Raw genomic sequence first — 27,862 nt, forward strand, 5'->3', positions numbered from 1 at the left:
CTTGGGTAAAGATAGGCTGTGATGAGTCACCCGCCCTAATGCAGGGCAAAGCCTCTGAACTCAGTGCCATGTTGGCTATCTTTTAAAAAGTAAAAATATGGTATTTGAGAACCAGAAGGTCATTTTAAGTGGTTACATGACAAGTTAAGTATGGGTGAAATCAGTTCAAGCGTCAAAAAGCAGCAGAAAACGTTAAACCAACTGAACTCAGCCCAATTTAACTGTCAAATTCAATAATCATCTTCCCGGGCCTCTGAAAATACCATACATCTTCACAAGAGACATTTTTGGAGCAATGGCCTGATAAAACAAATAGAGGAATTCATAAACAGCACACATCTGAAAAGCCAGAACCCGCGCTGACCCCGTTTCTATTTCTGTATGAAGTCCTGTGTTTCTGATGTTAAGACTCCTTCAGGAGGTAAAACATCTGACCGGTCCTGGATAAACATTGTGGCCAGGTAGAGTGGACAGCTCGACGCCAGGAGCGAGAGGACATGAGGCCTGATGATTTAATTCAAAGAGCCGAGAGACTGCAAATTCCAGTTCAAGGACCACCATATGCAAATGTTTGATTTTAATGCCTTTAAATTATACTTTGACAACTCCTGAGTGAATTGAATGAAAGTTAATTTCTTTATACCAGTTTGCTGTCTGTTCTCACAAAAAAATCATAAAGCTGGTGTACAGGTCAGATACAGTGATGAACATCTCCTTTGCACCATAAGTAAAATGTCCATACAACTCTAACTCTATGCCTTAAATGTTCTATGTACTATTATTTTTTGTGACTTGCTGCACAGGCTTCTACCTCCAGGTGTTTATTGTTTTTATAATTTCTTCCTTTTCATTTTTATGTCCGTCATTTGAGTTATACCTTAACTTCTAATTTTTGTCATGTTCATTGTCTTGCCAGCAGTTCGTTAAAGATCACAGTTAATCTGGCAGGCCGAAAAGGGGAAGTCAATCATTACAGCTTATATTTACTCTGCTTAGGGTTCATCTAGTTTTCTTATAAACTAGACAAACCCTTTACTGCATAGTAAACAGAATTAAGAAAATAGTGTTGTAGCAAATGACCACAAAAACATTTATCCCCAGATGAAAAAGGAAAATACAAGTAAGGCAAAGCTACACAACGAACACACATCACAAAGAGGTACAGCGCAGCATAGTAAAGAAAAGAAATCATAATGTTTAATGATTTACAGTGTCTGATAATACAGCCAGGTGGCAGGCAGAGTTTCAAGGCATCACTCCACAGTTTCAAGTCAAACACTTTTTGTTGTGTGTGGGTGTCACATTCTAACAACAACAAGGTGTGTCTCAAGGTGTGCGGTGGTTAAAAAGCTTCAAGTTTCAAGATGGAAGTGTGAGCAGCTGTATGTGTGTATGCAACGTCAGGGTTGATGAATCTAACGGACATAGTACAAAGTCCACACAAGGAGGACCTCAAGGCCTCAGTGTTCTGCTGTGTTTTCATTTTTTGTCATTGTCTCCACCTCAGTTTGTTTATCTTGATTTTGCAAAGAGATAAAGTTCTCCATAACTGGGGTAGCCGACAACCATACTGATATGCAAAGCAGCCTGACCGAGAACTCCACTAACCAGACTTACCTCTTTCGAGCACTCCATTTTGTGTCTTATCAACAATCTGAGTGCTAGATTCGGGCTCAAAGTATATGTACACACAAGGACACGCACACACACACACAAATTGCATGCAAACAGTTATGTGTAGGAAAAACACCTGTGCAGGTGGCAGCATTGTAAAGCGCGAAGAGTAACACCTTGTAACAGTACTAATAATAATCTATCAAAGAAAAAAAAGTCTCCTTCCATTGTCTCCTCAAAACAAATTCATGTTCCCAAACAGTTAAAGGAAGAAAGCTGGTTAATATTTAGTTATCTCTGCACGCCTCATATGACTTCTCTGTTTTTTTATTTAGTCATCAGAAAATAACACACATCTACTTTTAAATGGGGTGCTAGAATATGTTATCAGATTAATATTTAAAGATACACTGGGTTTAAAATACATAAAGCATATGGCCCACCTCAGTGCTAAAACTGCATGCCTCAGACCATCACTGCACTTTTGTTAATATTTTGGCTATAAATCAATTTTCATATTTACTTTTACGACATTAAGAAGAGATAGCATATAAGATACGACAGCATACTGGCAGTCACTGGCAGAACAGGCAAAACTACTGCTCATCCAAAAAAAAAAAAAAAGATTCTCGCAAGTCAGGCCCTATGCGACAGCAGTTGTAGCTCACAGAAGCTGGGCATTATAATATATACTTTTTGGTCTTCAGGTCATGTGAACCATGCAGATGAGTGCGTGAAAGACTCACCTGGCAAAGATGTGCAACCATTCTCTAGAAGAGAGGCATGCATGAGAGTGAGAGAATGAGTGAGACGAATAGATAAGAGTAAAAATAAAACCAGTGAAGGCAAAAAGGGACAGCAAACATGAGTGGGGGACAAAAACAGTTGAGGAGAAATGATGATAACACTGGTGAAAACAAGCGCCATCAGACAAAGAAGGTGAAATTCATAATCAATAGATAGACACAAGTCAGCTGGGTATTAGCAGGTACAAAAATGTCTATGTCTAGCACTGTAAATCTCTAAATGAGATCTTTATTCATACAGCTAGCTGGCAGAAGACAGAGTCAGAACTAGAACGGATAACAGTGCTAAGTGCAGCTTTAGTACATTAGATTTAAGACATTAGTATGATAATCATAAACAAACCAGTAATCACACAAATTATAGCACTGCCAAAAAGACTGGAAGTTTTGCCTTGCGGCACAAACCAAGGAGAAGGTGGTGTCCTTCCAAAGCAAACAGAACTGAAATATTTCTCATAATAGCAGGTGGTGAAATGAGCGAATAAACAAGAGAAAAATCATTTTCAACATGTTCATCCCCTTCAGCAAAACTACAAAGAAAAACTTTGACCACAGATTTTCACGGGGTTTGTGGAAATGGGGGATCTGACACTGAACTGACTGCATAGATTGCATAAGGTATGTTGTACTGACATTATCTTGACATCACAATTAAACATACTAATAAATAATTATGCTACACATAGCACATTTAACCATGACATCTATTGTTTTGAATTGAGTTATTGCCCATCTACAAAGACACATTTGGATGGGAATTTGCAAAGTGAAGGTGACTGTGTGTTCTCTGCAGTGCTCCATAGATTGTACCCTGCTTAGCCTTGCTGCCGTGTGTGTATCTATTGGACACTAAAAAGAAGCCTGTGATGACGACAATAATGCGCGGGATATAGGGGGAAGAGGAAGATGAGCGGGAGGAGCAGCAATAGCGGGGTTACCTCTCGTTTAGCAAGTAGGACATTGGGGACAATGTGAGGGAGACAGCGGCCCAACATCAACATCACACTCTCCTCACTGTCTGCTATACGGGACACCTGGAGATAAAAAGCATTATTATTGTATATGTTATCATATATGTACAGATTTTACATTTACATGAAAGAGTGTGTGAGCTGACCTCTGCTCCTAGGCGGCTGTCGGAGCACATTCTGCAGAAGGACAGCAGGGCTTGCAGAAAAGCTGGGGATAACTTCCTGCGACACCACAAACAACAAGAGACCAAAAACAGTCACTACTGTCTGGACCGCTTAATCTGCACTCCACAACTGGAGATTGCCCTGACCACTGAATGGTTGAGGATTGTACTGGGCCACCCTGTCAGAGAACTTAGTGCTGCCACTCTCCCATAACACAGCAGTGTATACTTCAGTGAAATAAAAAATAGTTACAGCAACACTGGCACCTGTTCAATAACAGATGAACTGTTTTTTTTTGCCACTTGATTTTTGGAACTACACATGAATCTGAAATTCCCACGAGCAATATGTTTGAGCGTACACAGGAAACACAGCATTCCATTGACTGGCTGATTCACTTATTGTTGACGCACTAAACATGCTACAGCATGGGTGGGATAGTGGTAAGAAATGTTTGTATGACTTTAAGGCAAAAGTTCGCTCGCCACAAGGACCGTGATGTGCTCTGAGGAAAGTTATTCAAAAAAGAGGGCAGCCATTCACCTCAGAAGTTCAGTTGTCCATTGTGCCTACATTGACTGACAACTATCGCCATCTAGTGGTTACATTTGTAACAACACTGAGTGGGTGTATACACAGTGTGACTGTAACAAGTAGGTAATGAGCATACTGAATGTAATGTTCTTTATTCTTGATTTAAGTATCTTACAGACAGAAACAACAATATTGATTATTATTAAGGATTGTACTTTTTCTTTTTTTTCTAGTGCTATGCAGGAAATATATATGAATTTTTTAAAGGGATAGTTGTAAATATGCATTTATTTGTCTGAATTTCCACTAACCTGTTAGGTTGATCAAATTGGACGGGAGGCCGACTCTTTAGCTTGCTGTGGGACTGTGGGTGGGGATGTGATGTGTTCTGAGTGGAGGCGGAGTTCAGGACAGTTTCGGGCTCTGAAACTCCCCGGATGTCCAGATACTGGCCATTATCTGTAGGAGGCTGTGGGCAAGACTACAATAAGTTAGGATTAATCAAATGTCAGGGCTTCTGGCAAACTGCTTAAAAGACGGAATTATTTTGATGATTTTTAAAGATTGCTTTCTTTTTTTTTTTTTTTTAAATTTCAGGACACGAATACTATTAACACTGTTTATCACTGGCCACATAACCACATACCACAGGGAGAAGAGCTGTGGAAGAAGTGTTGGTGGTGGTGGAGGAAGAGGGATTGGTTGTATTCTGGGAGCCCAGGTCCAGAGTGGCCGGAGGTGGGGAGGAGACAGTCCTCTTCAGTGTCTGAATCTCACTGTGAGGTAGGGGAAAGAAGATAAAGAAGACACTGTGAGAAGACTGAATAATCCTTTCCAATTCCAAAAGTAGTGGTAGAACAGTTCTGTAAAATGGTCCGACAATTTTGGATTGTGGCAAAGCAAATTTGCCAGCTTGATGGTGGTAATTAAAGATTCCACATGCAAGGAAAATAGGTTCCACTAATTTATCAGAGCAGGGCTTCTTCTGTTATTTCACGCAACAGTTGCTTTTCCATACTGATCCTACCTCATGGCCTGTCTTGGTTACGGATATGGTAGTAATGAGGACTAAATTGCTGAAAACATTTTTAGATTTTAATGGATGCCTCTCATTTCCCCTCATAGCATGCCACCAGTGGTCATATGATTAAAAACAACAGCTCAACTGCAGGCAGTATCTCAGCCAGCTTTCCACAGTGACTGATTCACTTGTATACTAGCACAAACATGCACTCAGGGACACACCTCTGCAGTTTCTTGATCTGCTCAGCTAAGCTCTGCTTCTCATTGTTGAGTAGGCTTATCTGGTACTCCAACTCCTGGACGACTTCTGTCTGTTGCTAAAGAAAGACAAAAAGATTACGCAGTGACTTTATTACCTCAGCTCAAGAGTAGGCACTCCCAATAGATAATAATCAAAACTCTTCATGAGTTGGTTATATCTTAGGCTGTATTGAAGTAGGCAGGAACTTCTCATTCAGCCTCACAGCTTTTTAGTGAAACAATGTGAACGTAGTGGGGGCAATTAACTTTTTCATCATCACTCAGAACTTTCATCGTATGAAGTTCTGTAGACCACCTCCACTACTTACAACTTTAAATCATGCAAATAAATAAATAAAAAGAGTAAGAGGACAAGGGACTACCTTCGAATATCAACAATTTTATGATCACAAAGCTTTTGGTGCAGCTAAAAGCAAAAATACCTGACCTGGTTGCAAGGTACAGCTCATTGAGAACTTTACACTGATGACTAACAACCATGCAAACCTGTTGTGAGAGGTCAGGCTTCTTTGGGGGGTCTTGGGCGATGCAGTTTCCTGGAAGATCACCAAAGTCCACGCCTACTGACACATCAACTGTGTCCCGAGGAGAAGGGAGCGGGGTGCCACAGTTCCTGTAGAGCTGTAACAGGTCAGGAGGTTTTGGGATGTTGAGGCCGACATCATCCCACAACTCAAAGTCCTGAAAAACAAGTACAACATTACATAATTAAACAATACCAATGTGTAGCAGAAGTGAGGGTATCCTCTGCATAGATAAGGCAGGACAAGATGTAAGCTCAGAACAGGACAGCTGATCTGAGTTGTTGAATTTATTTATGGTCACATGACCCTACTACTGCTCTTAGACAAGTGCCCTCATACATACGAGTCTGATACCTCCTATTTTGCCTTAGGAATAAAAAAAAGACTTTGTACTAAGGAGCAGGCAGGCATAAAAAAAGTTAACTCTATTCAGACATTTGTTATTCTTTCTTTAAAATATGCAGCAGCTGAAAAAAAAAAATCTTTACCTGATCATCATTTTCATCAGAGAAGGTTATGGATGAGAGTTTGTATTCATTTTTCAATAAATATTCATTCACAAGGAAGTTTAAGGCTCTTTTCTCCAGTGGGCGTATAGGCTCCTGAGGTAGAGAAGAAAGAGAAGCTGTGAAATTATTCACTCAAGGCCAAGCAGTGACACCATCACATGAGGTTTGAAAAGGAACACATCTCATCTCTCGACACATTTGATAAGCAGAAAGAAATTCATAAATCTATTCATTTTCAAACACTTGTAGATTCCCCACCTGAATTTCAGGACTTGACTTGAAGTTTTTTCTCTCCTGAGAGGGCACTTCACTCTCTGAGGAATTGAGATAATAGATATTAGATGAGTTTGATAGTATGCGGAGCATTATTCTTCTTAGAGGAATTCTCTTAGAAAAAAAAGACAGAAAGCTGTAACAAAAGGGGGTTCAGGTGGAGAAGAAGTTAAAAGTACGCCACACCTGCTGCCTGAGTCAAGTTGGCGCGCAGAGCCTGAATGGTCTCCTTTGCTTTCCGTAGCTCAAACTCCAGCACTGGACAGGAAGTGACAACACACACACACAGGAAGTGCATCCAACCAAAGACAGGGAACAAACAAATAAAACAAAGATGGGCATGAAAAACAAAACCACACAAAAGATCATAAGAGTCATAAAAAAATAAAATTAAAAAAAAGGATGCATGCAAATCATGGGTCTAAGGAACGCATGCAGCAGAGGATCATGGTAAAGCCGCCTGGATGACAAGGGTGTGTAATGCATTGAGACATTTCTCAATGGTAGGATTACCTGCCCTCATTTTCCTCCCAATAATAGCACTGATGTACCTGACTTAAAAAAAATGGGAGTCCAGAGTTACTTCATTTGTAACTGAGGTGAGTAAATCTATTACAGCTACTGAAATGTAGCCTTGATAAATCTAGGAGCTGTCTGACAAAGGATTTTTTCTAGGCAAATGTCTTACTAACATGTAGTTAAATCATCTGGTTTCAAGCCACTCAAAGAACAGCCACTGCTTAGGTTGATACTTCATTAATAGTCTAAGCCATCATGCTATGAACAACACATCCTAAGCTTTGAAACAGTCAAAATGTCATTTAGAACATTATAGGTTACTGTTTTAGACTTTTTTTTAATGGCAAATAAACAAAAAAACAAAAATAAAAAAAACACAATTCATAATAACAAAGGGAAGCTGTTTCTGACTACTCATACAATCAGAAGCAGCAGGCATTTGTATAAAAATGTTGATTTGTACATTGGAATTTGAAAGGCTAAACTAACACTGAATAAAGAAAAAAGAACACACAAGATTCTTAAAGACACGTTAGATTAAAAAAAAAAAAAAAACACACGCAAAAAGTAAGAAGCGATGGAGCAGGAAAACTGTTGCATAGCCGTGCACTGAAAATCTGCCGTCTAATCTGATCCTGTTGTTGTCCCCAAACCGCTCATCTAATATCCAGGACTGTGGTTCAACAGGTATTGCAGTAGGTTTCACACTTTTTGAATTTGAGGACTTAACATACTAGTTATGGTCAGTGCAAAGGGTAAGTTAACATATTGTTCAGGGTACATTCTACAATTTTATATAAAGGTCATTGTCAATTTGCAGTTTCCACATCTAAAGAATATTATATTTCTGCAATAAGAAATGTCACCAACATTAGCTGGACTTTTCTGACCAAATCCACTCACTCTGACTCATCATAATCACCCTGAACCTTTTCAACAGATCGAGAGTGCACAGGATGCAAGCGCAACAAAATGGAAAACCAAGAAACTGAATAACGGGGAGGTTAAAAAAAAAAAAAAAAAAAAAAAAAAAAGAAGAAGCAAAAAACTATCGGTCTGGATGGAGTGACTTGTCCAGTATTGTTCACTGGGGTTTGATCAACGTCAGGAGAAAGCCAGAAAACCCAGAGTCAGACAGCTGGGGGCAGGCATCTTGACAAGAAGAACAGGTCGGGTGGGGGGGGGGCAGAGATGACAGTTTGGGGGTGGGGTAGGGGCTGAAGAGGGCAGAGAAGAGGGGGAAGGTGCCAATTTGGCAGAGTGGGCAGTGTGTAAATAATAGTCATTTTAAAAAGATGCATAATTCGTAGCTGGGAGCATGGAACCAACATCTCTGCTGCATGGTTTTTACTGTGCCCTTACTATGCATTAATGTACAGAATGTCTGATTTTTTAAAAAACTGATAAAAGCCCCAAACCACGAACCATTATATTTACTGACATTTACAGTTAATAGACATGTAAACAATCCTTTTACAATATAGGAATATCGATAACTCTAGTTCTGATGTTTAGCATTCATGTACAGCACAGAGGAAAAACAATCAAAGAAAGAAAAATGGATTGGGGCTTTTTAGGACGCTCGACTTCCACTTACCGACCAAATGGGTGGATAACTAGAGAAAGCTGGCAATGGATAATGTTAACCACTGTACTGGTATAATGTGCAGGGCTAGAAAGTAATGATTTCATGTTGTGGATTTATAAAATAGAAAGATGAAAACAGGAGGCCGATTAAGTTTACATAATGTGGATAGTCCTCGCATGACAGCACTGTCCCTTATGCATGAACGTTAAACTGCTTATTAATCTGTTTGTTTTCCTTTAGTCTTCGGTGTAAAAAAAAAACAAATTTACAGGAAACCAATCAGCTACTCGTAACTGAGCAGCTGTTCTTAAAATCAGCGTTCTGTGATGAGGTGGCATCAGCGTCAGACTTAACCGTTATACTATATAATGGTGTGTCACGACAGAGCCACAGGGGGACGGGGGTGTGATTTCAAACAATGCTGAGACAGGTCCTGTACCAAAAATACCGCAGACTGACTCAACAGTGTGACAGTTGACAAGAGTTGAAGAAAAGAAAATATATATATTACATGTTGGAAGTGGAATATGTTGACAAGGGACCACAATTTTGGAAATTTTCTCTTAATTAACTTTGTTTCTATGTGGATATATATGCTCATTATTTTGTCACTAATAAAGCAGCTCTTATTCAGCCATGCCACTGTGGTAATATCAGTATAAACACATATTTCAATTTTGTGTTGTCTTAGATTACATTGACATTATGCAGTCTTCCGGGCAGCTGTCAGGGTTATTCTCTTTATTTCTATGCCGTCTCCCCATCCTGTCACTGTCTATTCTCATGATTGTTGTCTATCTTTTATTTCCCCCCGAGGTAAGCTGGGTCTCTTGCTTTCTCTCCCTGACAGTATGGTTCATCTTACCTGCCACCCGCTCGTCCGACTCTCGGTTGCCGTCATCTGAGTAACGGGCAAAGTCCAGAGAGTCCAAGGTGCTGATGCTGCCTGCTCGATCTGAACAGAGACACAGATGGAGACAGCAATGAGACAAGTATACAATCAGATAACCGTACAGTTTAGATGAGTCTTCTGTCAAGCAGTTCACAGAGTTCAAAATGTGACAATGCAAAAACAGAAAATGTTTCTTTATAGGGACACGCTCAGCTACACAACAGTAGCCCCACTGAGGCAGGGATCAAGTATTTTGCTTAAGGGCTCTAAACCAGGTTGGAAGCAAGCTAGAAGCACTGGGCTTGAGTTAAAGGATGGTGACTAACCACTAGGCCAACCTTCTACAAAACAGATGGAAACTTCATTAAATTCAGTTAAAAGCAGAGACCTTTAAAAGCGTGTGTGGGAAGATTAGACTTTAGCCAGGAAACATGTGAGTCACTGCACATGGGGGAAAACAAATCAATCATAAAATGTTAACTTTACTGAGACCTCCGTGTATAGTAACGCCCAAACATCTGATTATAGGGAAAGTACTGTTCACTCAAACAACAGATCAAGCTGATACATAAGTATACTTGTGCTCCTATTTCACTGAGCCAGGTTGGCCTCGTAGCTTAACAAATGGTGTTACTTTCCCTCCGCTGCAATACAAGCACAAGATTGGCCTATTTGTTCACTGATATCCAGATACAGTAGAAGGTCAAGCCAAATGTAGCATTTGACTAGCTTCAAAAAAGTTGGCATAAGTAACTGTTTCAGTAATGGGGTAATGAAGAAGAAAATTTCTGTTGGTGCAAAAGTGGATATTTTCATTTAGTATTTAACCTCGAGTAAAAACACATACTGCAGGGTGAGACTTTTGGTTTTATTATTGGTCTCATTAAACAAAAAGTTGTCACTATGTCTATAAAAGTTGTCTATAAAGTAGATACTCATGGTTGGTTTGATTGATTTATTTAAAATGTACAATTATTCAACCGTATTCAGTTTATGTTTGTGTGTGTCACAAGTTCAATTGTATGGCCATGCAGCTTCATAAAGCACACAGTGTTTCCTCACTGGCTGTGTGTCTGTGTGTGTATCATTGTTCCGTCATGCTGATGTCAGGTTAACTCCTTTTCCTGTGGAGAGTGTGTTCCGTCAGTCCTTGCTTCCTTGATAATGTGTGAGGATGTTTGCAGTAAGTGGTTGGGATTTATTTGGTGAATGTGCAGGAGCACGCACAAATGTCTCATGTGTGCCTGATTTGCAAAAAAAAAAAAAAGTATTTCTTCCTGGCTGACCTTTCAGCTCTGTGCCTGTGGCGTGCTGTCTGGACTGTGATAGATGTGACACTTCAGACTGTCACCTCCTCACTGCGCTCCTGCAGGGCAGGCTGTGACACACACACACACACACACACACACACACACACACACACACACACACACACACACACAGTCTCTCTATGCTCCTGAGTACATAAGTGTCACCATCTCACATTCAAAAGACGTACTACAAATGATTTGTGCGCTGAATGAATCGAGCCTCTTTGTCTCCCTGGTAGTTTGTAATGAAAATACTAATTTTACAAGAACAATTGAGAAGCCAACGAGAGCTTTTTAGGGAAAAGGGGAGAGGGAAGACAAACATGATGAAGGATGGATTTTCTGCTTTGGCAAGTAGAGAAACAAAGCAGACAAATTGGACGCAGAGGAGAAAAGCAGGAGTTTAGTCTGAGAACAAAGAGATACATTTAAAAAGAGCTGAGACAAATGCAGACGAGGAGACAAGCGAGGATGGATGGTCAGGAGGTAGCCAACAAGCTCTTTTTTTTCTTTAAATGGGAGGGATGTTTTGGCAAGGCTGTCAGCTATTTAGAGAATATAAATGGGATAAAACAATGGGGCACAAATTCTAAAGGATTTGCACTGGCAGACATACAAACCACCATTTGTCTCATAATTTTTAAAAACTATAAAAATGTATTCAATTAAATGTAACACTGAATAACCCTGTGTAGAAATTGAGCACATGATTATTACCTGGAAGAAGGGTTTAATTTAAAACCACACTCATCTCATGTGTAACTGAACTAGGTTATATATTTGCAAATGTTAATTTGATGCCTGTGGGTAATAGTATATAGCTAATAAAATCGGTGCGACTGCACGATAACATGAATATTCGGCATGTTGCGCATCGGTGCGACTGCACGATAACATGAATATTCGGCATGTTGCGCTGAATCACAAATGTGAAATGGTACCACAAAATAATGACCCATGTTGTGATTTCATTCACTGCAATAAGAAACACAAGCACTTACAAAATCTATATACACATCCACAGAACCGCACACACATGCACACAACTCTGATTAATTGAATTCTACTTATCTACACAGCTATGTAATATAGGAAGTGGTGTGTGGTTAACCTGGATTTCCACTGTTCCAAATTTACAGATTTGTAAGTGGAGTGTACGTAAATAGTCGTTAAAAACCACCCAACCTAGAGCTTATCATGTTAAGCTACTATTTGACCTATTTGTGATAGCAGATGGTACGTGGCTGCAACTACAAATTCACTTTTTAGATTCTTGTCCGGATATTACACAGCTACTTTCTGGCAACATGTCCTCATCTATGACACCATACACACATACAACATAAATGTGGCATCCCACTGTCAACTGTGTAGGTGATAGTTAAGCACCTGACTGTGCAACGGATGGGTAGAGAGAAGCTCATTTGTGTTCGCTCGCTGCAAATTAGCAAGGTGGTGAGAGATTGCTTGCTGTGGCTTAGAGCAACAGCTGCAGATAAGGAATAAAGAGAGAGAGAAAGATATGATGCTGCGTGTAACACGGTCATGATCCCTACACACACACCCTTGCTGCAATCAACAGCTTACAGCTACCAGTCACTAGTTGTTGTATTCATAATGACTGAATCAATGACACTTCTGGTTGTTCAGCTGAGCTCTGTCTGTGTGTCTGTGTGTGTGTGTGTGTGTGTATTGTGCTTTCGTAGAGAATTATGAGAAGAAGCCTTACCAGATGGTTTTAAAGCACTGTTTATACCACTATATAGGCTACATTAGCCAAGGGTGTTAAACCATTAATAGTTCACAACCCTATGACCCAGTCAAATGGAAGGTGTTGAATATGTTGTTTAAAAAAATCATATTGGAAATTGATTGTCCAAACAGATGCACTGTCAGCACCAGAAGACATTTAATCTCTTTCCCTTCCTCCTCAACAACTTCATCTTTGTCCTTCAAACATGAAGAAAAACACCATTCCAGTGATCACATGAGGTCTTGGCTATTAGATTACGCTGGAAAGAAAGGTGCCATTGCCATCACTTCCCCTTTCATTAACTGACGAGCTACTTCACACACACACACCTCCATCTGAATTATGCTAGATTTGACTTGATTGACCAGATTTGAGGATTTCTCACTTGTATTAACCTTTACTCTCATCAATAGTTAAGAAGACTGACATGGCATGTTTCTCCAAGACCTTCTTGTCAGTTTCACAACAGGCGAGCCGTCAAGTCTTGTCATGCCTTTCAAAGACAATCATCATAAAACATTTATTCTGTCACCATGCTTCCAAACCTTTTGGGGGGTTTGTATGATAATGCAACCACCAGACCTTCGCAATAGACACGTAACTCACAGTTGTTTGCGTTTGCTGCTGTGGTCTGTAATATGCAGAATCAGTCTAGTCTAAGTATTTAATTCCAACAGGGTGGGGTTTTTTACTGACAGGCAAGGGTTGCAGCAAATTTGACTGGCTGCCATCTACTAAAGCTAGCCTCAGGCCAGTTGCCTAGGACTCACACTCAAGACAAGACAACAGTCCCCTGAGAGATCAGGTCATTGTCCATTGCTACTGCATATATAAATGAGGGGAAAGAAATCTTCTGGTTATAAAACCGCATCCTCTCTTTCTTCAGCATTTATTTATGTGCTATGGTTCCCGCAGATGGAAAACTGCCAAATGTTTATACAATGAAAATTCATCATCTGGCCTGGTTGCTCAGCCTGCACCAAAAAAAAAAAAGTAAAAGTTACAATTGCTGTGCTGTTGTCGTAATGTACTGAAAATACACTGAGCCATCTGTAAACTAAAACGCTGATTAGAATCCTGGAACTGTATTTCATTTGAGCGAAGCCTCAAAGGAAAGACTAAAATGACCCTGCGCATCTCTTGAAAACTGATAGGAAAACACAAGATTTACGATTCACAGATTGCCTTGCCTTGATTCTGACTGTGTGTACCACAGTCAATTTGGCAGATACTTAAAGATATATTCATTTTATTCATTTGAAACACCAGGACAAGCAGCAAATCATATCCACTGGTGTGATATCTTCTTTCACAGTGACTTTAGCATAAAGAAATGGCCGAAAAATTAAAAATTTTCTGTGACAAAATCTGTGTAAATATCTGTTCGTTTGTATTGAATCAAGGCACTGAACAAAGAAATGTGGTTTAAGTCAACTCAATTCCGAGCCTTTAGCGCTTCCTGCTTGTGTGTCTCTGATTGTTTAAAAGATACGGTTGGGGTGTAACCATCAATATAGGTCATTGACATTGTTCCTACCCTTCCTCTTCGGATCTAAGATAAATTTACTTTGACAAGACACCAATCACTGCAGTGGCAAATACCAAGCTGAGTCACGTCCAGAGTCTTTCACTGATCATCATTAAAATGTAAAAAGGGTCTTTCATACACGTTTTCATTTTCATTTTCATGTTCAATACACTCTTCCACAAGGCTTTCAAAAGCTCAGGCCTCCATTGTAAATCAAAATATCCTCATGGTGTATTTTTTTCTCTCTTTGTATCTAGTCAATTTGCTGCTTTTGGACGAGAGGGTCGCCATGATAAGTGTGAATAGATTTGCTCCGCTCACTTCAATGAAACAGGGCCACGGGAACCACTCATATTCAATGCCGATCTCTTGTGATTTGACCACAGTCGAGGTAAAGTTTATGGTAATACTACTCCTGCTGCTGAATAGCAGGCTTTATTTATTCCTTGGGCTTGGGCTGTCACCAAGGTTACCATTTGCATGGCATGGCTTGTTATGACTTTTTTTTTTTTTTTTTTTAGCCACGGCTGCAGGTTATTCCATGAAAGAAGTACTGTATGTGGATGAGGTCAAATATATATATATATAGATATATATATATATATATATATATATATATATATATAATATATATATATATATATATGCCTACACACTTCTCCTAAGCAATATGATGTCCTGATATCCTTTTGCAAGACACTAAGTTCCTACCATCTGTAGCATTCTCTTCATATTAAACAGATATTTTTATTACTTTATTGTCATGACCACGGTTAAATACAATATTGTAAAAGCAGGTCGTACAAGCCTTCTCTGCTTCCTTGACTGTGGCTGATCCTGACCTCTGACCCACCTCTGGCCTCAAGGAAAAGGCTCAATTACATCAGGATGATCATTATAGGTCAGTCATAACATCAAGCATTCGTCTCATCTAGTTAGATAGCGTGGTATATAGCCTGTTCACATTTCTGTGATGTCCCGGTCTGCACGTCAGCAAACACAGCTGACCCACAAAGAAACCCGCTTGTTGACTGTTGCGGGCCCCAGACCGGGAGAGCAGGTGCAGCAAGCGGATGATCGATTGGTTTCCAAAAAAGCCCCCCAGTGTTTTTAAAAGCTAACGTCAGCTAGCTCACTTTCTCTAACGCACCATTAAAAGATAAATACCAGCTGACAGCTAGCTACGTGACTAACCCTGGAGCATACTTACTCAGTGGTCCTCCAGGTCCAAATACCTGGTCTTTGGCAGGCGGAGTGCCGCTCTGTCGCTCGAAGTTGCCAGGGTTGGAGAAATAATCCCTCAGTCTCGGGAGCTCTCTGCCTGCTTCCAACAGTTCGGTGTAAAACTCCAGGGCCGTGAGGATGTACTGGTCCCGTAAAAGCTGAGCAGCAATAACATCCACAGACACCCGTGTCTCGGCGCTGCCTGCCATAGCGGAGGTGGCCGCGACCGAGACCGAGATGCCCTCACCGCTGGGGCTCGTCCGGTTGCTAGACAGCAGGAGCGTCGGAGGCTCGGCGTCCGCAGGCGGAGAGAAAGGATTGCCCGGCGGCGGCCCTGGCGCCCCGTCACTCGGGCTTCTCTCTGTGTCAACTGTTTCATTAGGGCGCCGTTCAGCCTCTTCCTCAGAGTCACTGAGATTAAACGGGTTGACCGACGCCATTTTTTTTGCACTGTAAAGATTTTAATGTAGGCTAGCTAAGCTAATCAGACCCGCTGCTTCCTGAATAGATATTAAGCTAGCTGCGATTTGGTAGGTGGCTCCGACAAGAGAGGGGAGAACGCGAGGCTCTGATTGGTCGAATCTGACAGACGTTATCCCTAAAGCCCGCCTCTTTTATGGGATACTGGAATATGATTGGCTGTTGGCAAAGACAGAGGGGAAAGCTGGGCAGGGCACGTTTGACAGCTGATAGCCTGTGCTAGCTGATGCGTTATCAAAGAACCACAAGCTGTGAAAATAACATTTTATTTTATTTATTTTAGTGAAAATGCACTATTGTGCATATTGCTCGAAATAAAACATAACGCATTTTATTCTCATTAAAAGGCGTTTGGAGATACGTGAAAGAAGGCTCGCTGTGAAATAAACGTTTCAACTACATTACCCACAATTCAGCTGCCAAAGCGCATACAAACGTCGTAGTCACAACAAGGAAGTGGATGCTCATGGTACCTGAATTTCTTGTACTAATCTTCTTAAGACAGAGGGACAGTTGGTTTTGTAAAAGACCGTACTTAAAGATTACGTTGATCTTGTTTCGTACGACAAAGCCCTGAGCTGTCTGCTTCTCTAGACGTGTAATTGGTCATCTACAAAGATAAAAATGGAAGCTAAATCTTGGTGAATGAGTGTGTAGATAGTCCTGCTTTCCCATTCATTAATCAGTGAGACAGTGTATGGGCAGATTACGCTGACGTTACATACAGGTAAGACTTTTCGCATGGCCTAGTTCACTCTCTTGTCAACAGGCTTCCTCTTGTCAATGGCTAACTTCACTCTCTTGTCAACAGGCTTCCTCTTGTCAATGGCTAACTTACCACTGCAATGTACCGACATAACTGTTAGTATTTGTTACTGCACGTTTGCTAGTGATATATAATAATAATAATAATAATAATAATAATAATAATAATACATTTTATTTGAAAGCGCTTTTTACTCAAAGACACTTTACAGAGAAGAACATTAAATCATCAAAACAATAAAGACAGTGCACTAAAAACACATTAGACATTAAAAGCAATTTATAGTGACAATAAGATTACCCTTGCTCGTACAGTAAGCAGTCTTCACGTAACACAAACTTTGGCTTAACTAGTCCATGTTACACTAAACCTTTCTAACACCTCCTTCTCTATTAGAAGTAACTCCTTTACCCTGAATGTAAAGCTAATCTGTTGACCTTGTTTGTCCCTGTTTCATAATTTGCGCCTCCTTGTCTTCTCTTCTTATTGTTGCCCCGCAGGCACCGCACAGTATTGCCACTCAAAATGAGGATGATCACCTTCTTCCTGGTTGGACTGACGGTCCATGTAGTCTTCTTCTTCTCTATCTTTGACATCTACTTCACCTCTCCCCTGGTCCACGGCATGACACCTCAGAACACACCGCTGACACCTCCTGCCTCCAGACTGGTGTTATTCGTGGGCGATGGTCTCAGGGCGGACAGTCTCTTCACACTCCTGCAAAACGGCTCATCCAGGGCCCCGTATTTGAGGTTGGGAAACTGATGCAAAGCATGCACGTGGTGTGTTTGTGTGTGTATTGCTCTCATAACTCTTAAGTAACTTGTATTTGTGTGTGAATGTCTGTGTGTGTTTTCCCTAATATCAGGAGTGTGATAGAGGAGAAAGGTACTTGGGGTGTGTCACACACACATGTGCCCACCGAGTCTCGTCCCGGTCATGTTGCTCTCATTGCTGGCTTCTATGAGGATGTCAGTGCTGTTGCTAAAGGTAGGTGTGTATCTGTGCATGTTTGATGACTACTGCTTGTGACTGCAAGTGCATTGACCTTTTTTTGTGTATATGTGTGTGTTTTCAGGGTGGAAAGAGAATCCTGTTGAATTTGACTCTGTGTTTAATGAGAGCAGACACACCTGGTGCTGGGGCAGTCCTGATATTCTGCCCATGTTTGCCAAAGGTACAAAAGCACACACATGCACACGCGCTCTCACAAACGACACAATCAGAACCTCTAATATGAAAGGGAAAAAGAAATAACAGATAAAATCTAAAATTTAAGCATAGTATGTCCTTTATGTAGTTAAATAAAAACATTTCTTTTATGCTCATTGCTGTGGAATTGTAATGCAGTCAGTTTCATGCTGTGGTTCTTTCAGGTGCCAGTGGAGACCATGTGTATACCCACACATATCCGGCAGAGGAGGAGGACTTTGCCTCTACAGATGCCTCCAGGCTGGACAGCTGGGTGTTCACTCAAGTCAAAGTATGGTAGTGGAATTATAAATGATAATGCTGAATATTGATAATAGCTGCTGATAAAGTCATAGAAAATGTTTCAATATATTTTTAGGTGACTCTATTGGTACTGTCAGTGATTCTTTGCATATTACTACCTTGAATAAATTGATTTTTTTTTCTCTCTCTGCACTAGTCATTCTTTCAGTCAGCCAAGTCTAACTCCAGTTTGAGGGCCAGTCTGCTCGAAGATAAGAATGTCCTCTTCCTGCATTTGCTGGGCATCGACACAAATGGACATGCTCACAGACCAATGTCGCAGTAAGAGACATTATTAGGATTTCTTCGTGTTTTGCCATTTACATTAAATTTAATTGCACTCTACACGCTAACATAAAATGAACATATTCTTCCAAATCAGCATTCACTTGTGCTATCTTCATCTTGTATTTGTTTTTTGTCTAGGGAATACCTGGACAATATTGCTCTTGTAGATACTGGTGTAGCCGAGCTGGTGTCTATAGTAGAGGACTTCTTTGGTCATGATGGCAGAACAGCCTATGTCTTCACTTCTGATCATGGCATGACAAACTGGGGTAAGATATTTGTTTGTCTATATGTGCCATTTTTTAATGTCTATAGCTGTCAAAAAAAAAAAGTTTAGTTCACTGGAGTTTTTTATATCATCTGTTTTTGTGTGTATGTGTATATTTTTGCATGATTGTGTGCATGTGTGTTCAGGTTCACACGGTGCAGGCCATCCCTCTGAGACACTCACTCCTTTAGTGGCGTGGGGAGCTGGAGTTCAGAAAGCCCACAGAGTGACTGAACCCCAACCATATGATGATGGGTACCTACAAGGTGCTGAACTCAAACTGTGCATGCACAGCTTAAATATCAGGTTTTTTAGCTTCACTTTAGCCAGGTTCTCTTACACCTACAAGACAATTATCATTTTAAGCAAAGTGTTATTCTGAATAAACTGCTCCTAGTGTGATTTAATAGTCCTTTTGAATTTAGCATTCAGTTTGGAATAAAAACATAATTATTATTTTCTTTTTATATTTCTGTCTACATTGCTGTTTTATCCTTACTGTTTCTCTCAGATTGGAAACTTGAGCACCTTCGTAGGGTTGATGTCAATCAGGTAAGCCCCATGTCACTGTTGTCAGTGATTACAACTAGATATTAAATGTGCATAGAAAATATAGCAGAGAAATGGGTAGTAAAACTTTTTTTTTTCCTGCAGGCAGACATTGCGACCCTCATGGCTTCTCTCATTGGTGTGCCCATTCCTGTTAACTCTGTTGTAAGTCCAGAGATAAACCAAAGACAAGTGAAATATTCTAGTCATTTTTATCTTTTAAAGTTGTATGTAAGCATTAACTGCATTATCAAGGTCTTTTATTTTGACTTTATGTTTATTATTATGTGTATTTGTGTCTCTTCAGGGTGTGTTACCTCTTCTCTACCTTAACAACACTGACCAGTTCAAGGCAGAGAGCCTTTACGCTAATGCTATTCAAATACTAGAGCAGTTCAAGGTATGAACCATTCACCTCTGCTACTACTGACATGCTGATTATTAGTACAACAAAGGGCAGTAAACAATCACTTGTCACTTCATTACTTGGTAAATATGCAGCTACTAATTGTAATTATTTGCAGCAGTACAGGAAATTATACTAATATGTTGGTATTAATAGATACCTCCAGTATATTTATTTGATCAAATAAATTTACGATGATAGCTTTAAACACCATGTCATCACCAAGTTCGAAGTTGTTTTAAGGCAATTACTGCACGTCTTGTAGTACAATAATTTAGTTATATGTATATCTATGGTGATTCATTTTTATATGTTTTCCTAGATGAAAATGATCCAGAAAAAGGAGACAACCCTGTCTTTTCTCTTCACCCCATATCAGTAAGTACAATTGGTGAGTGAGTGAACTTTTTTCCGTGTGTGCTTTAGTTAAAAAAATGATCAAGAGATCAGGTTATATTTTTAGTAAGACTGTTAACCACATGCCCTTTTCTGAGGTATTCTATTTCTGGCCTATGCAGGCAATACATTGTTTAAGGTGTTGTAGTTGTCGATGTGAAAGCAAATGAAGATAGCTTTATTTAGTCAAAGACCACATTTGAATGCAATTTCACACACTCAATGTTTAATGCTCCATCTCACTGTTTTCCCAGACTATTGACTGAGTCAAAACAAGCAGAATTCACCCACAAGGCCAGAATACTGATTCAGCTGGAGAAGTATGAGGATGCTGTGAGTATTTGGAAGACATCGTCTGCAGCTTATATGTAAATTGACTGTTGTACAAGTGAATTAAAGTCACGATTTAGTTTTATTCTCTGTACCTAAATACATTCAACTGGTGAAACACGTAGTGACCAATGGTAGTAGAGTGTAATATGTTGTGTAAATATTGTACTAGTAACCACTGCTATATCTGTACCAGTGGAAACATCTTAGAAGATTGTTAGGTTAGAATGATCACTGTCCTTACAGGTTTCTTTATCGCGTCACATTTCTTTTTTTTCATTTCCCTCATGTCTTCCTTGTCAGATCTCTCTGTGCCAGTCTCTGATATCCCATGCTCTGGAGGGCCTGGTCTACTACCATACCTATGACAGGTTCTTCCTGGGTTGCAGTGTGGTGCTAGGATTTGTGGGCTGGACCTCATATGTTATCCTAATAATACTGAAGACTCATGCCAGCCTCAATAGGCATCCTGGTCTCCTCAAACAGGTTAGGACAACTCTTCCTTTCTTTGCCTCCATAGAATCCTTCCACCCAGTTCCTGAAACTTGAATGTCTTGTTAAGTTACATTTTTGATATTCCTCCTGTATGTGCAGATTCCTAGCCATACCCTGGAAAGGCTTTGTGTATGTGCGGCAGTGGTGATCACTGTGTTCCTGCTTATCCAAAGGAGCCCTGTTACCTACTATATTTACTGCCTTCTGCCTGTCCCTGTATGGTACTCTGTCCTCAAAGAGTGAGTAATGCAAGCATTTGAGAAAATGTAAAATGGTTAAAACATGACACATACGTTAACGACAGCATAGTCAAATCAAACAAATGTGTATAGTTCCTGTAAACTGTTCTCAGTGAGCGGTGGAGCAAACACCACACAGAGTATGTCAGCAAATATCAAGTCACATCAATGGTGATCTCAGTCGGTGAATGTAGCAGTGTTTAATTGGATGTAATTTACCTCACACATACTTCATTGTTCATGCATGTCTAGCACAAGCTACAGCGAGGTGTTAATGAGATCCTTTGATCATGCTTCTCCTCTGTAAATGGATGAAAGGACTGTCTTTGCATTTTTGTCTTTTTTTCTCTTTCATCCAAGAAAAAAACAAAACGAGCTCTTTAATGATCAATTCTAGGTTTGGAACTCTAACAGATTTGATTCACTCAGCTCCCTCTTTGCCACTCTGGAAATGTTTTGGCTATTTTATTCTGGTGGCGTTTGGAGTCGAGCTACTGGTAGGTGTCTTTTAATGTCTTGTAATGTACATTTAGAGGCATGTTTCTGTTTCAGTACACTGTTTATATTATTTTTATCATTCTACCAATTGTTCACAAGACAGTATAGGGCTGACAGTTTTTAACCACCTTTGCTGCCCCCAGGTGGTGAGTTTCTTCCATCGCGCCATGCTGACTGTGGGCCTGGCTGTCCTTTCTTTCTGGCCGTTCTTGTCAGGAATTTTTGGCAAGGCCAAGGTAATTTCAGGTCATTGCTTCTGCAGTACACCAGTAAAAGTCATAGTATTTGAATATCCTTAAGTATTTCTAATTGCTATAAAAAATGGGAATTGGGAATACAAATACAGACACAGTCACACACTCATAGAGGTTTTGACAAATGAATTTTTAGCTAGTTATTATGTATAGTTTATTCTGTTAATTTTCACATACATACACATTTTCATCTAACTATATGCTCCCATTGTCTCTGTCCCTGTGTAGTTCCGTTCAGTGAGCTGGTTTTTGGGCTGTCTGTGTTTGGCTACTTTTCCCCTGATGCCTGTTGTGGGTAGAGAGCCTAACATACATCTGGTGTGAGTGCTTCTTCTAAATGGTTACATTTATCATAAATTTCACCACAGCTTCCTGCTGTGTCAAAAGGGCGACCAGATTGAGGTCAGTCAATTAGCAGGAAGTGTTTATATTTGCATTCTCCTATGATGAGATGGGTTTCTGTTAAAGACTTGTAATCAAGACCAAGCCAAGGTCCCACAGTTATATCACCAACCCTGGTGATGTAACTGTGGGGTTATTTTTTCAGACTTGATAGACCTTAATCCAAAACCATAGAAGAGATGCAACTACTTTTACAACCTAAGCATCGATCTTTATAACATGTAAACTGGACATGAAATTATTTGAATCCCCTTTAACTAAGCAGCCAAAAGCCCCGTGATTGATTCTCCAAAAAAACAACAACTTGAAATTGGATTAATGGAGGAGTAAGAGACAGAGAATAACGCTCAAATAAACTACACATTTTCTCCACATACATACATATGCAAAATGAAACTGAATGCCCAGAACGTGTCAATAATAATAATAAGGTGACATATGATGTTTGTTTTCACAGTACCTGTGCCGGTCTACTCACGCTCTTCACTTCAGCCTGTTACTTGTGGTCATCACGACAGAGAGCACCACTTCACCTCAGTGACAGGCAGCAGTTTGTCATGCAGGTAACAGTACATGTCATGTTGTTTGTGTGCTTTTGTGTGTGAGATTCTGTCCCAACATTTTCTCAAAATGAATTCTGACCTGTCAAACTCAACAGATGCTCCACGTGACAGTGTGTGCCTACGTGCCATATCTCACACACTCCAGCCTGCAGCAGAAACAGGGCCTGCCACTTCTTAATCAGATCATCAGCTGGACCACATTAGGTAGGTGGATGTGAGCTATGGGATTTGTCCATGTTCAACACCATAGAAGTTTCATAGGAAGATTGTAATCATATTTATGTGTCATTTATGTTTACATTTTAAATATTGATCAGATATTTTAGATATAGAGCTAATTATTTTAGTCTAATTTCATCCTGTATGAAGTGATGGTCCATCCTGTATATCCTAGCTGTATGACCTGGTACACCTATGACACCTGTCTCTTCTCTTTTTTTTTCAGCATCTTCTATGGTGGTTCCATTGCTTAGCTCCACACGAATTTTCCACCGACTTCTCAGCATATTCCTCTCTCTCACTGCCACGTACCTACTGCTCAGCACCGGGTAAGACAAGACAAGACATTACACATACACATCGCTGCAGCTGCACTGCCACGTCAGATTGTGTCTCATGTAGAGTTTTTATCACCACAGCAAAACCACAAAATGGTCAAATTTCATTTTCCCAACCAGGTCAGAGGCCTTGTTTCCGCCAGTGTTATCTTGGTTGATGTTTGTGTGGATCAACATTGAACAGGAAGCTATGCTCGCTCAGGGTGTCTCTGGCAGACAAGAGGTAAAACCTTTTAAGTGTTGTATTTCCAAAATTTTATCTGGTAAGGCTGCGTGAACTTTATGACAAATAAAAGCCAAATTTCAAAAGTCAGACAAGTATGTCTATTTATTGTACTGTAGCCATCGCATCTACTGCTATTATGTTCACGTACTGGCTTCTCTGGTGGGTAACTTCTCCTGCTAACAGGTTATTTGAACTTGTATTGGTATATATTCAGTTGTTTGCATAGATTTTATATAAATATATGTTCAGGCTCTCCTTATCTGGTCAGAAGTGTTCTGGTGTTAAAATGTGTTTGCTATACACTGCTTTAATACCTTTTTCTAACCAAACAAATAGGGAATCCCTTCTCATGGTAACATACTGTAATCTGTGAAGCAGGTTTACATAAAGCTCTACATAATGCACATAAGGGCTGAGTAATAATCGTGTGGTATCATGTGTCTGGGTGTGTCTCTGAATGTGTGAATGTGTATTGGAATTGATTTGTGAGTGTGTGTGTTTTTCTTTCAGCTCTCCACTATCGATTTCTCTGCAAACATCGACATCACCAAGATCCGACAGCTCAAGTTGGATGACATCAGAAGATCTTATTTTTTCGTATCTGCCTGAGAGTATTAGCAGCAGTGACATTAGTCCAAAACATAAATAAACTGACAACAGTTTATTTGTACTGTAAGTAGTGCTAATGGCTCAATGGAGTCAGGTGTTGTTCAGGCCAAACTATATCCAATTCAAATAGTTTGATGTTTGAAGTTAGAGTTTTACATTTCCTTGACTACATTTTCTTCAGGTATTTTTTATAATAACAGCTTTCTTCGGAACAGGGAACATAGCTTCCATTAACAGGTATGTACATCTGCATATGTACTTCACTTATATGTAGTGAATATATATAGATATGTACTTCAGTGTGTTTGTGTGAACGGCAGGAAGTTGTGTCTGTGGCTAGTCTTTGTGGCTATGCATTGTTCAGCCTGGGTGAGTTGAATGTCTGTCTGGCATGGGTCTCACTGGAAAAGTGATTTTTGTAATCCCAATGGGACCTGGTTAAGCAAAGTTAGTATTTTTTGAGTATTAGGTAACAATGTGGTATTTAAATATGGGCTGGAAATGAAAGATGTGTGAAAATATAGTAGCAGACCCACTGTCTGTGTATTATTTGCAGTTGTCTGTATTCATTGTCTACACTTCTTTCTCCTTTTGTCCAGTTTTGACCCAGCTTCTGTTTATTGTTTCCTCACTGTCTTCAACCCCTTCATCATGGGAGGCCTGATGATGTGGAAGGTATATTTTAAACGCTTCTTTTCTTTGGTATTTGCTGGGTATATGTATATTCTCATATTTTGTGTTGTCTTATATTTAATCTCAAGCCATGATTTTTCAACCTGCTGCCTTTTTAGTGACCTGTTTCCTCTGAACTTGTTGTGTCCTTTTTGTCCTTCCAGGTTATCATTCCATTCATAATAGTAATGTGTTCATTTGAGACCATCCAAGTTGCAACACAGCTCTCATCAAGAAGGTAACTTCTCGCTGCAGCCTTTAAAATAAGATACCAGAGCAAATGCATCAGTTTGGATACTATAGGATCAGTTTAGTCACAAATCATCTTCACCGACGACACCTTGGGGGATTGATCGTACTTTTGGTGGCAGGACTGTCATTGCCTCACAGACACTTGCTAACAGAAATTACATTTCATCCTGTCACACTAAACACAGTTTAGATTTGATTCCACTATATGCTTTTTAGACTTTAGGTTGTAAACCTCCTTTCTCAGTTCTTTTGTCTCTTATTCTTTCTTTTCAGTTTGTTCCTCATTGTCCTAGTCATCTCAGACCTGATGGCTCTGGTAAGGCATTTCCTGTTTACTTGAACAGTTCTGGTTGAATGTTGGTTTAAAGACGTGTGAAGTTCTTTCTCACAGTCTTGTTATGTAGAGTGGACGTGAACCTGACACAATACATTTTTAACCCACTCTTCCTCTCCTCAGCACTTTTTCTTCCTGGTGCAGGACTACGGCAGCTGGTTGGACATTGGCACAAGGTCAGTGAACTGAGAAATGCATGATTTGAATTAATTATTAATTCACAACTTGACTCATACACACACTGTCCTTCCTTATTACCTGTGCCTGCTTTCCTTGTCTGTGATGCACACTCTTTCACATAAATATGTCGAACTTGTCTCTTTCAGCATTAGTCATTACGTGATAGTAATGTCAATGACCATCTTCCTGATGCTGCTCAGTGTGGTTACACACATCTTCACCTCAAAAAGACTCCTCCTGTGGAGGAAACCCAAGATGCACTTCCCCTAGCAAAACAAAAACATTTGTATGTGTGCTCATGCACAAAATAAAACAAATATTTATTTTACTTTTTTTTTTAATTGTCATATAGCATTTGCCTTATCAAATCAGGGTTTGTTCATATAAGATATGGGATATTCTTTTAGGACTCACTTTACTCTATAGTATTGTGCAAAACTGTTCTTATTAGTCAGCTACTTTAAGGAACTGCTTTAAAAATGTACCACATGACTACCTGAAAATTACATGACATTTTACATGACATGACACGACATAACATAACTGTGTTAAATTTACATTCTCAATACTTAGTTCTTCTTCTCAGTTGTCCTCCTTGTCGTAAGGATCCTTGCTCTAGGTAGGGTGTTTCCCACCGTAGTTTCCCCCGTCTTCTCAACTTATAAGAAGACAAGGGACGGCAACTACAAGGGGCGCTAGATACCACTAAATCCTGTACGCTTCTCCTTTATTGCTTGCTTGGTTTTACTTCAGTGTAACAGTGTGATTTTTAAGTAATACATGTTTATCAAGCTTTTCCTCAGTGATAAATACTGTGTAGATTGGACATTTTCCAGAGTGGTCCAAGTACTGTTTGCACTGTATTCTTTGGTACACCGTGTCTCTGTTTGGCATTGGCATTGTTTTTGCATTAATCATTGATGAATTGACTAAGGCTTCTTGAATATTTGAACGTGAGTTATGCCTTTGCCAAGGGTGCTGATTTATGATCCACCACCCAAAGCATTGTACTTGATGACTCTTTACGTATGTCACACTACTACTTCCTGTAAAGCTGCCTAAAACTTATCCTTGTTAAGAAGGCAAAGGGATGTTATTTTAATTTATTGTGATTTACTGTGACACTGTCCCAATAAACTGAAGGAGTTGAATGGAAACAGGGACTTGTGTGTTGTACAACTGCAGCCGTAAACAGATTTTAACCAGATGCCAGCGTAGTTGCTGTGCTTCCATTCGTGCATCAGGGTATCTACAGCCATGGCCTAGGCTTAGAAAATCTAGATGGGGAAAAAATAAAAACGAAAGGACCTTAAACAGCTGCAGTCCAGGTGCACTTGAAAAGTTTCTTTAGCCCCCAATAGAGCTTGAGTACCCAGCACTAGGATTCTGATTGCATTTGGAAACTCCTTGTTAAATGTCACTAAGATGTATAATTGTAGCTAAGAATGTTACAATGTGCTGCTATGTATGGTTTCCTTGGGCAAAGAAAACAAAATAAAAACAATAACTTGTTCTAATGTGTGACATTGTTTTTTAAATATGTCTCTGAACTGGCCTGCATCTTCATCATATCACTAGTTAGTTGGAATCGCAGTATACGCTTTCTGAGATGTGAGATGGGGAAATTAACACATCTGTCAACATCACAGCTAGTCCTACCACATCCTCTCTCACTTCTTCTTTTTTAAATTGACCAATTATTTGCCTAGATAGTGTCATGGACAGTACTGCCGGTTATCTTTTATGTATCACCGATCTTATATGCTGTTTTAAGAGTTGTATTCAAGTAAGATTGGCTCGGCACCTGTGATGTGACGTGTTTCTAGTAACTCATCAAAAACAAGACAAACATGAGTTCTGCAGAATTTTACATTTTACTTTAGATACACGGTATATAGAGATATTTTTGGAATCTATTCAAATATTAATAAAGTTAATTAGGATCTTGCATGAAAAGGTAGTTAGCTGAATGAAATCCAAACACATGACAAATGATATGTAACCGTTTAACGGACCCTGTTATTAAGGTAAGGGGTACGAAACTTCCTCAAGTTAAAATGCAGAAGAAGCTGTAGGCGTAAGCAGTTTATCTGCATTGATCATATCTGCT

General features: G+C 39.8%; 2 protein-coding genes across 13 annotated transcripts in view; one reads left to right on the forward strand and one right to left on the reverse strand.

Annotated features, from left to right (window-relative positions):
- The window catches only part of relch (RAB11 binding and LisH domain, coiled-coil and HEAT repeat containing), a 31,041-nt gene extending 14,994 nt beyond the window's left edge, over positions 1-16,047 (reverse strand). For 5 of the 11 annotated variants that reach the window (XR_002041625.2, XM_010735458.3, XM_019254922.2 and 2 more), the window contains exons 1-12: positions 15,481-16,047; positions 9,653-9,742; positions 6,867-6,938; positions 6,666-6,721; positions 6,387-6,500; positions 5,861-6,055; positions 5,336-5,430; positions 4,737-4,866; positions 4,402-4,571; positions 3,538-3,613; positions 3,359-3,454; positions 2,361-2,384 (exon numbers count right to left, since the gene is read on the reverse strand). Coding sequence is in view for 10 of the 11 variants with exons in the window: in XM_010735458.3 (XP_010733760.1) it covers positions 2,361-2,384; positions 3,359-3,454; positions 3,538-3,613; positions 4,402-4,571; positions 4,737-4,866; positions 5,336-5,430; positions 5,861-6,055; positions 6,387-6,500; positions 6,666-6,721; positions 6,867-6,938; positions 9,653-9,742; positions 15,481-15,934 (1,572 nt within the window). In the remaining variant the exon portion in view is untranslated. The remainder of the gene's footprint in view (positions 1-2,360; positions 2,385-3,358; positions 3,455-3,537; positions 3,614-4,401; positions 4,572-4,736; positions 4,867-5,335; positions 5,431-5,860; positions 6,056-6,386; positions 6,501-6,665; positions 6,722-6,866; positions 6,939-9,652; positions 9,743-15,480) is intronic. The other 6 variants (XM_019254925.2, XM_010735459.3, XM_010735457.3 and 3 more) reach the window with 4 other exon arrangements.
- Positions 16,048-16,338: 291 nt separating this feature from the next.
- pign (phosphatidylinositol glycan anchor biosynthesis, class N) lies at positions 16,339-27,284 on the forward strand. 2 transcript variants are annotated; one of them, XM_027274073.1, is made up of 29 exons: positions 16,339-16,443; positions 17,241-17,492; positions 17,609-17,730; positions 17,819-17,917; positions 18,117-18,223; positions 18,392-18,516; positions 18,661-18,791; positions 18,937-19,056; positions 19,302-19,342; positions 19,445-19,504; positions 19,647-19,739; positions 20,068-20,123; positions 20,396-20,474; positions 20,775-20,957; positions 21,066-21,205; positions 21,603-21,702; positions 21,847-21,939; positions 22,186-22,277; positions 22,817-22,922; positions 23,018-23,126; positions 23,368-23,470; positions 23,600-23,702; positions 24,216-24,302; positions 24,496-24,551; positions 24,914-24,989; positions 25,151-25,224; positions 25,512-25,554; positions 25,696-25,748; positions 25,899-27,284. In XM_027274073.1, the coding sequence occupies exons 2-29, from the start codon at positions 17,266-17,268 to the stop codon at positions 26,020-26,022; spliced, it is 2,802 nt and encodes a 933-aa protein (XP_027129874.1). In that variant the 5' UTR covers positions 16,339-16,443; positions 17,241-17,265; the 3' UTR covers positions 26,023-27,284. The 2 variants fall into 2 exon arrangements, with proteins under 2 accessions (XP_027129874.1, XP_027129873.1); XM_027274072.1 differs by having other exon boundaries at positions 16,429-16,701.
- Positions 27,285-27,862: the final 578 nt, after the last annotated feature.

The sequence above is a fragment of the Larimichthys crocea genome, chromosome XXIII (genome assembly GCF_000972845.2).
Source record: "Larimichthys crocea isolate SSNF chromosome XXIII, L_crocea_2.0, whole genome shotgun sequence".
Taxonomy (NCBI): Eukaryota; Metazoa; Chordata; class Actinopteri; family Sciaenidae; genus Larimichthys; species Larimichthys crocea.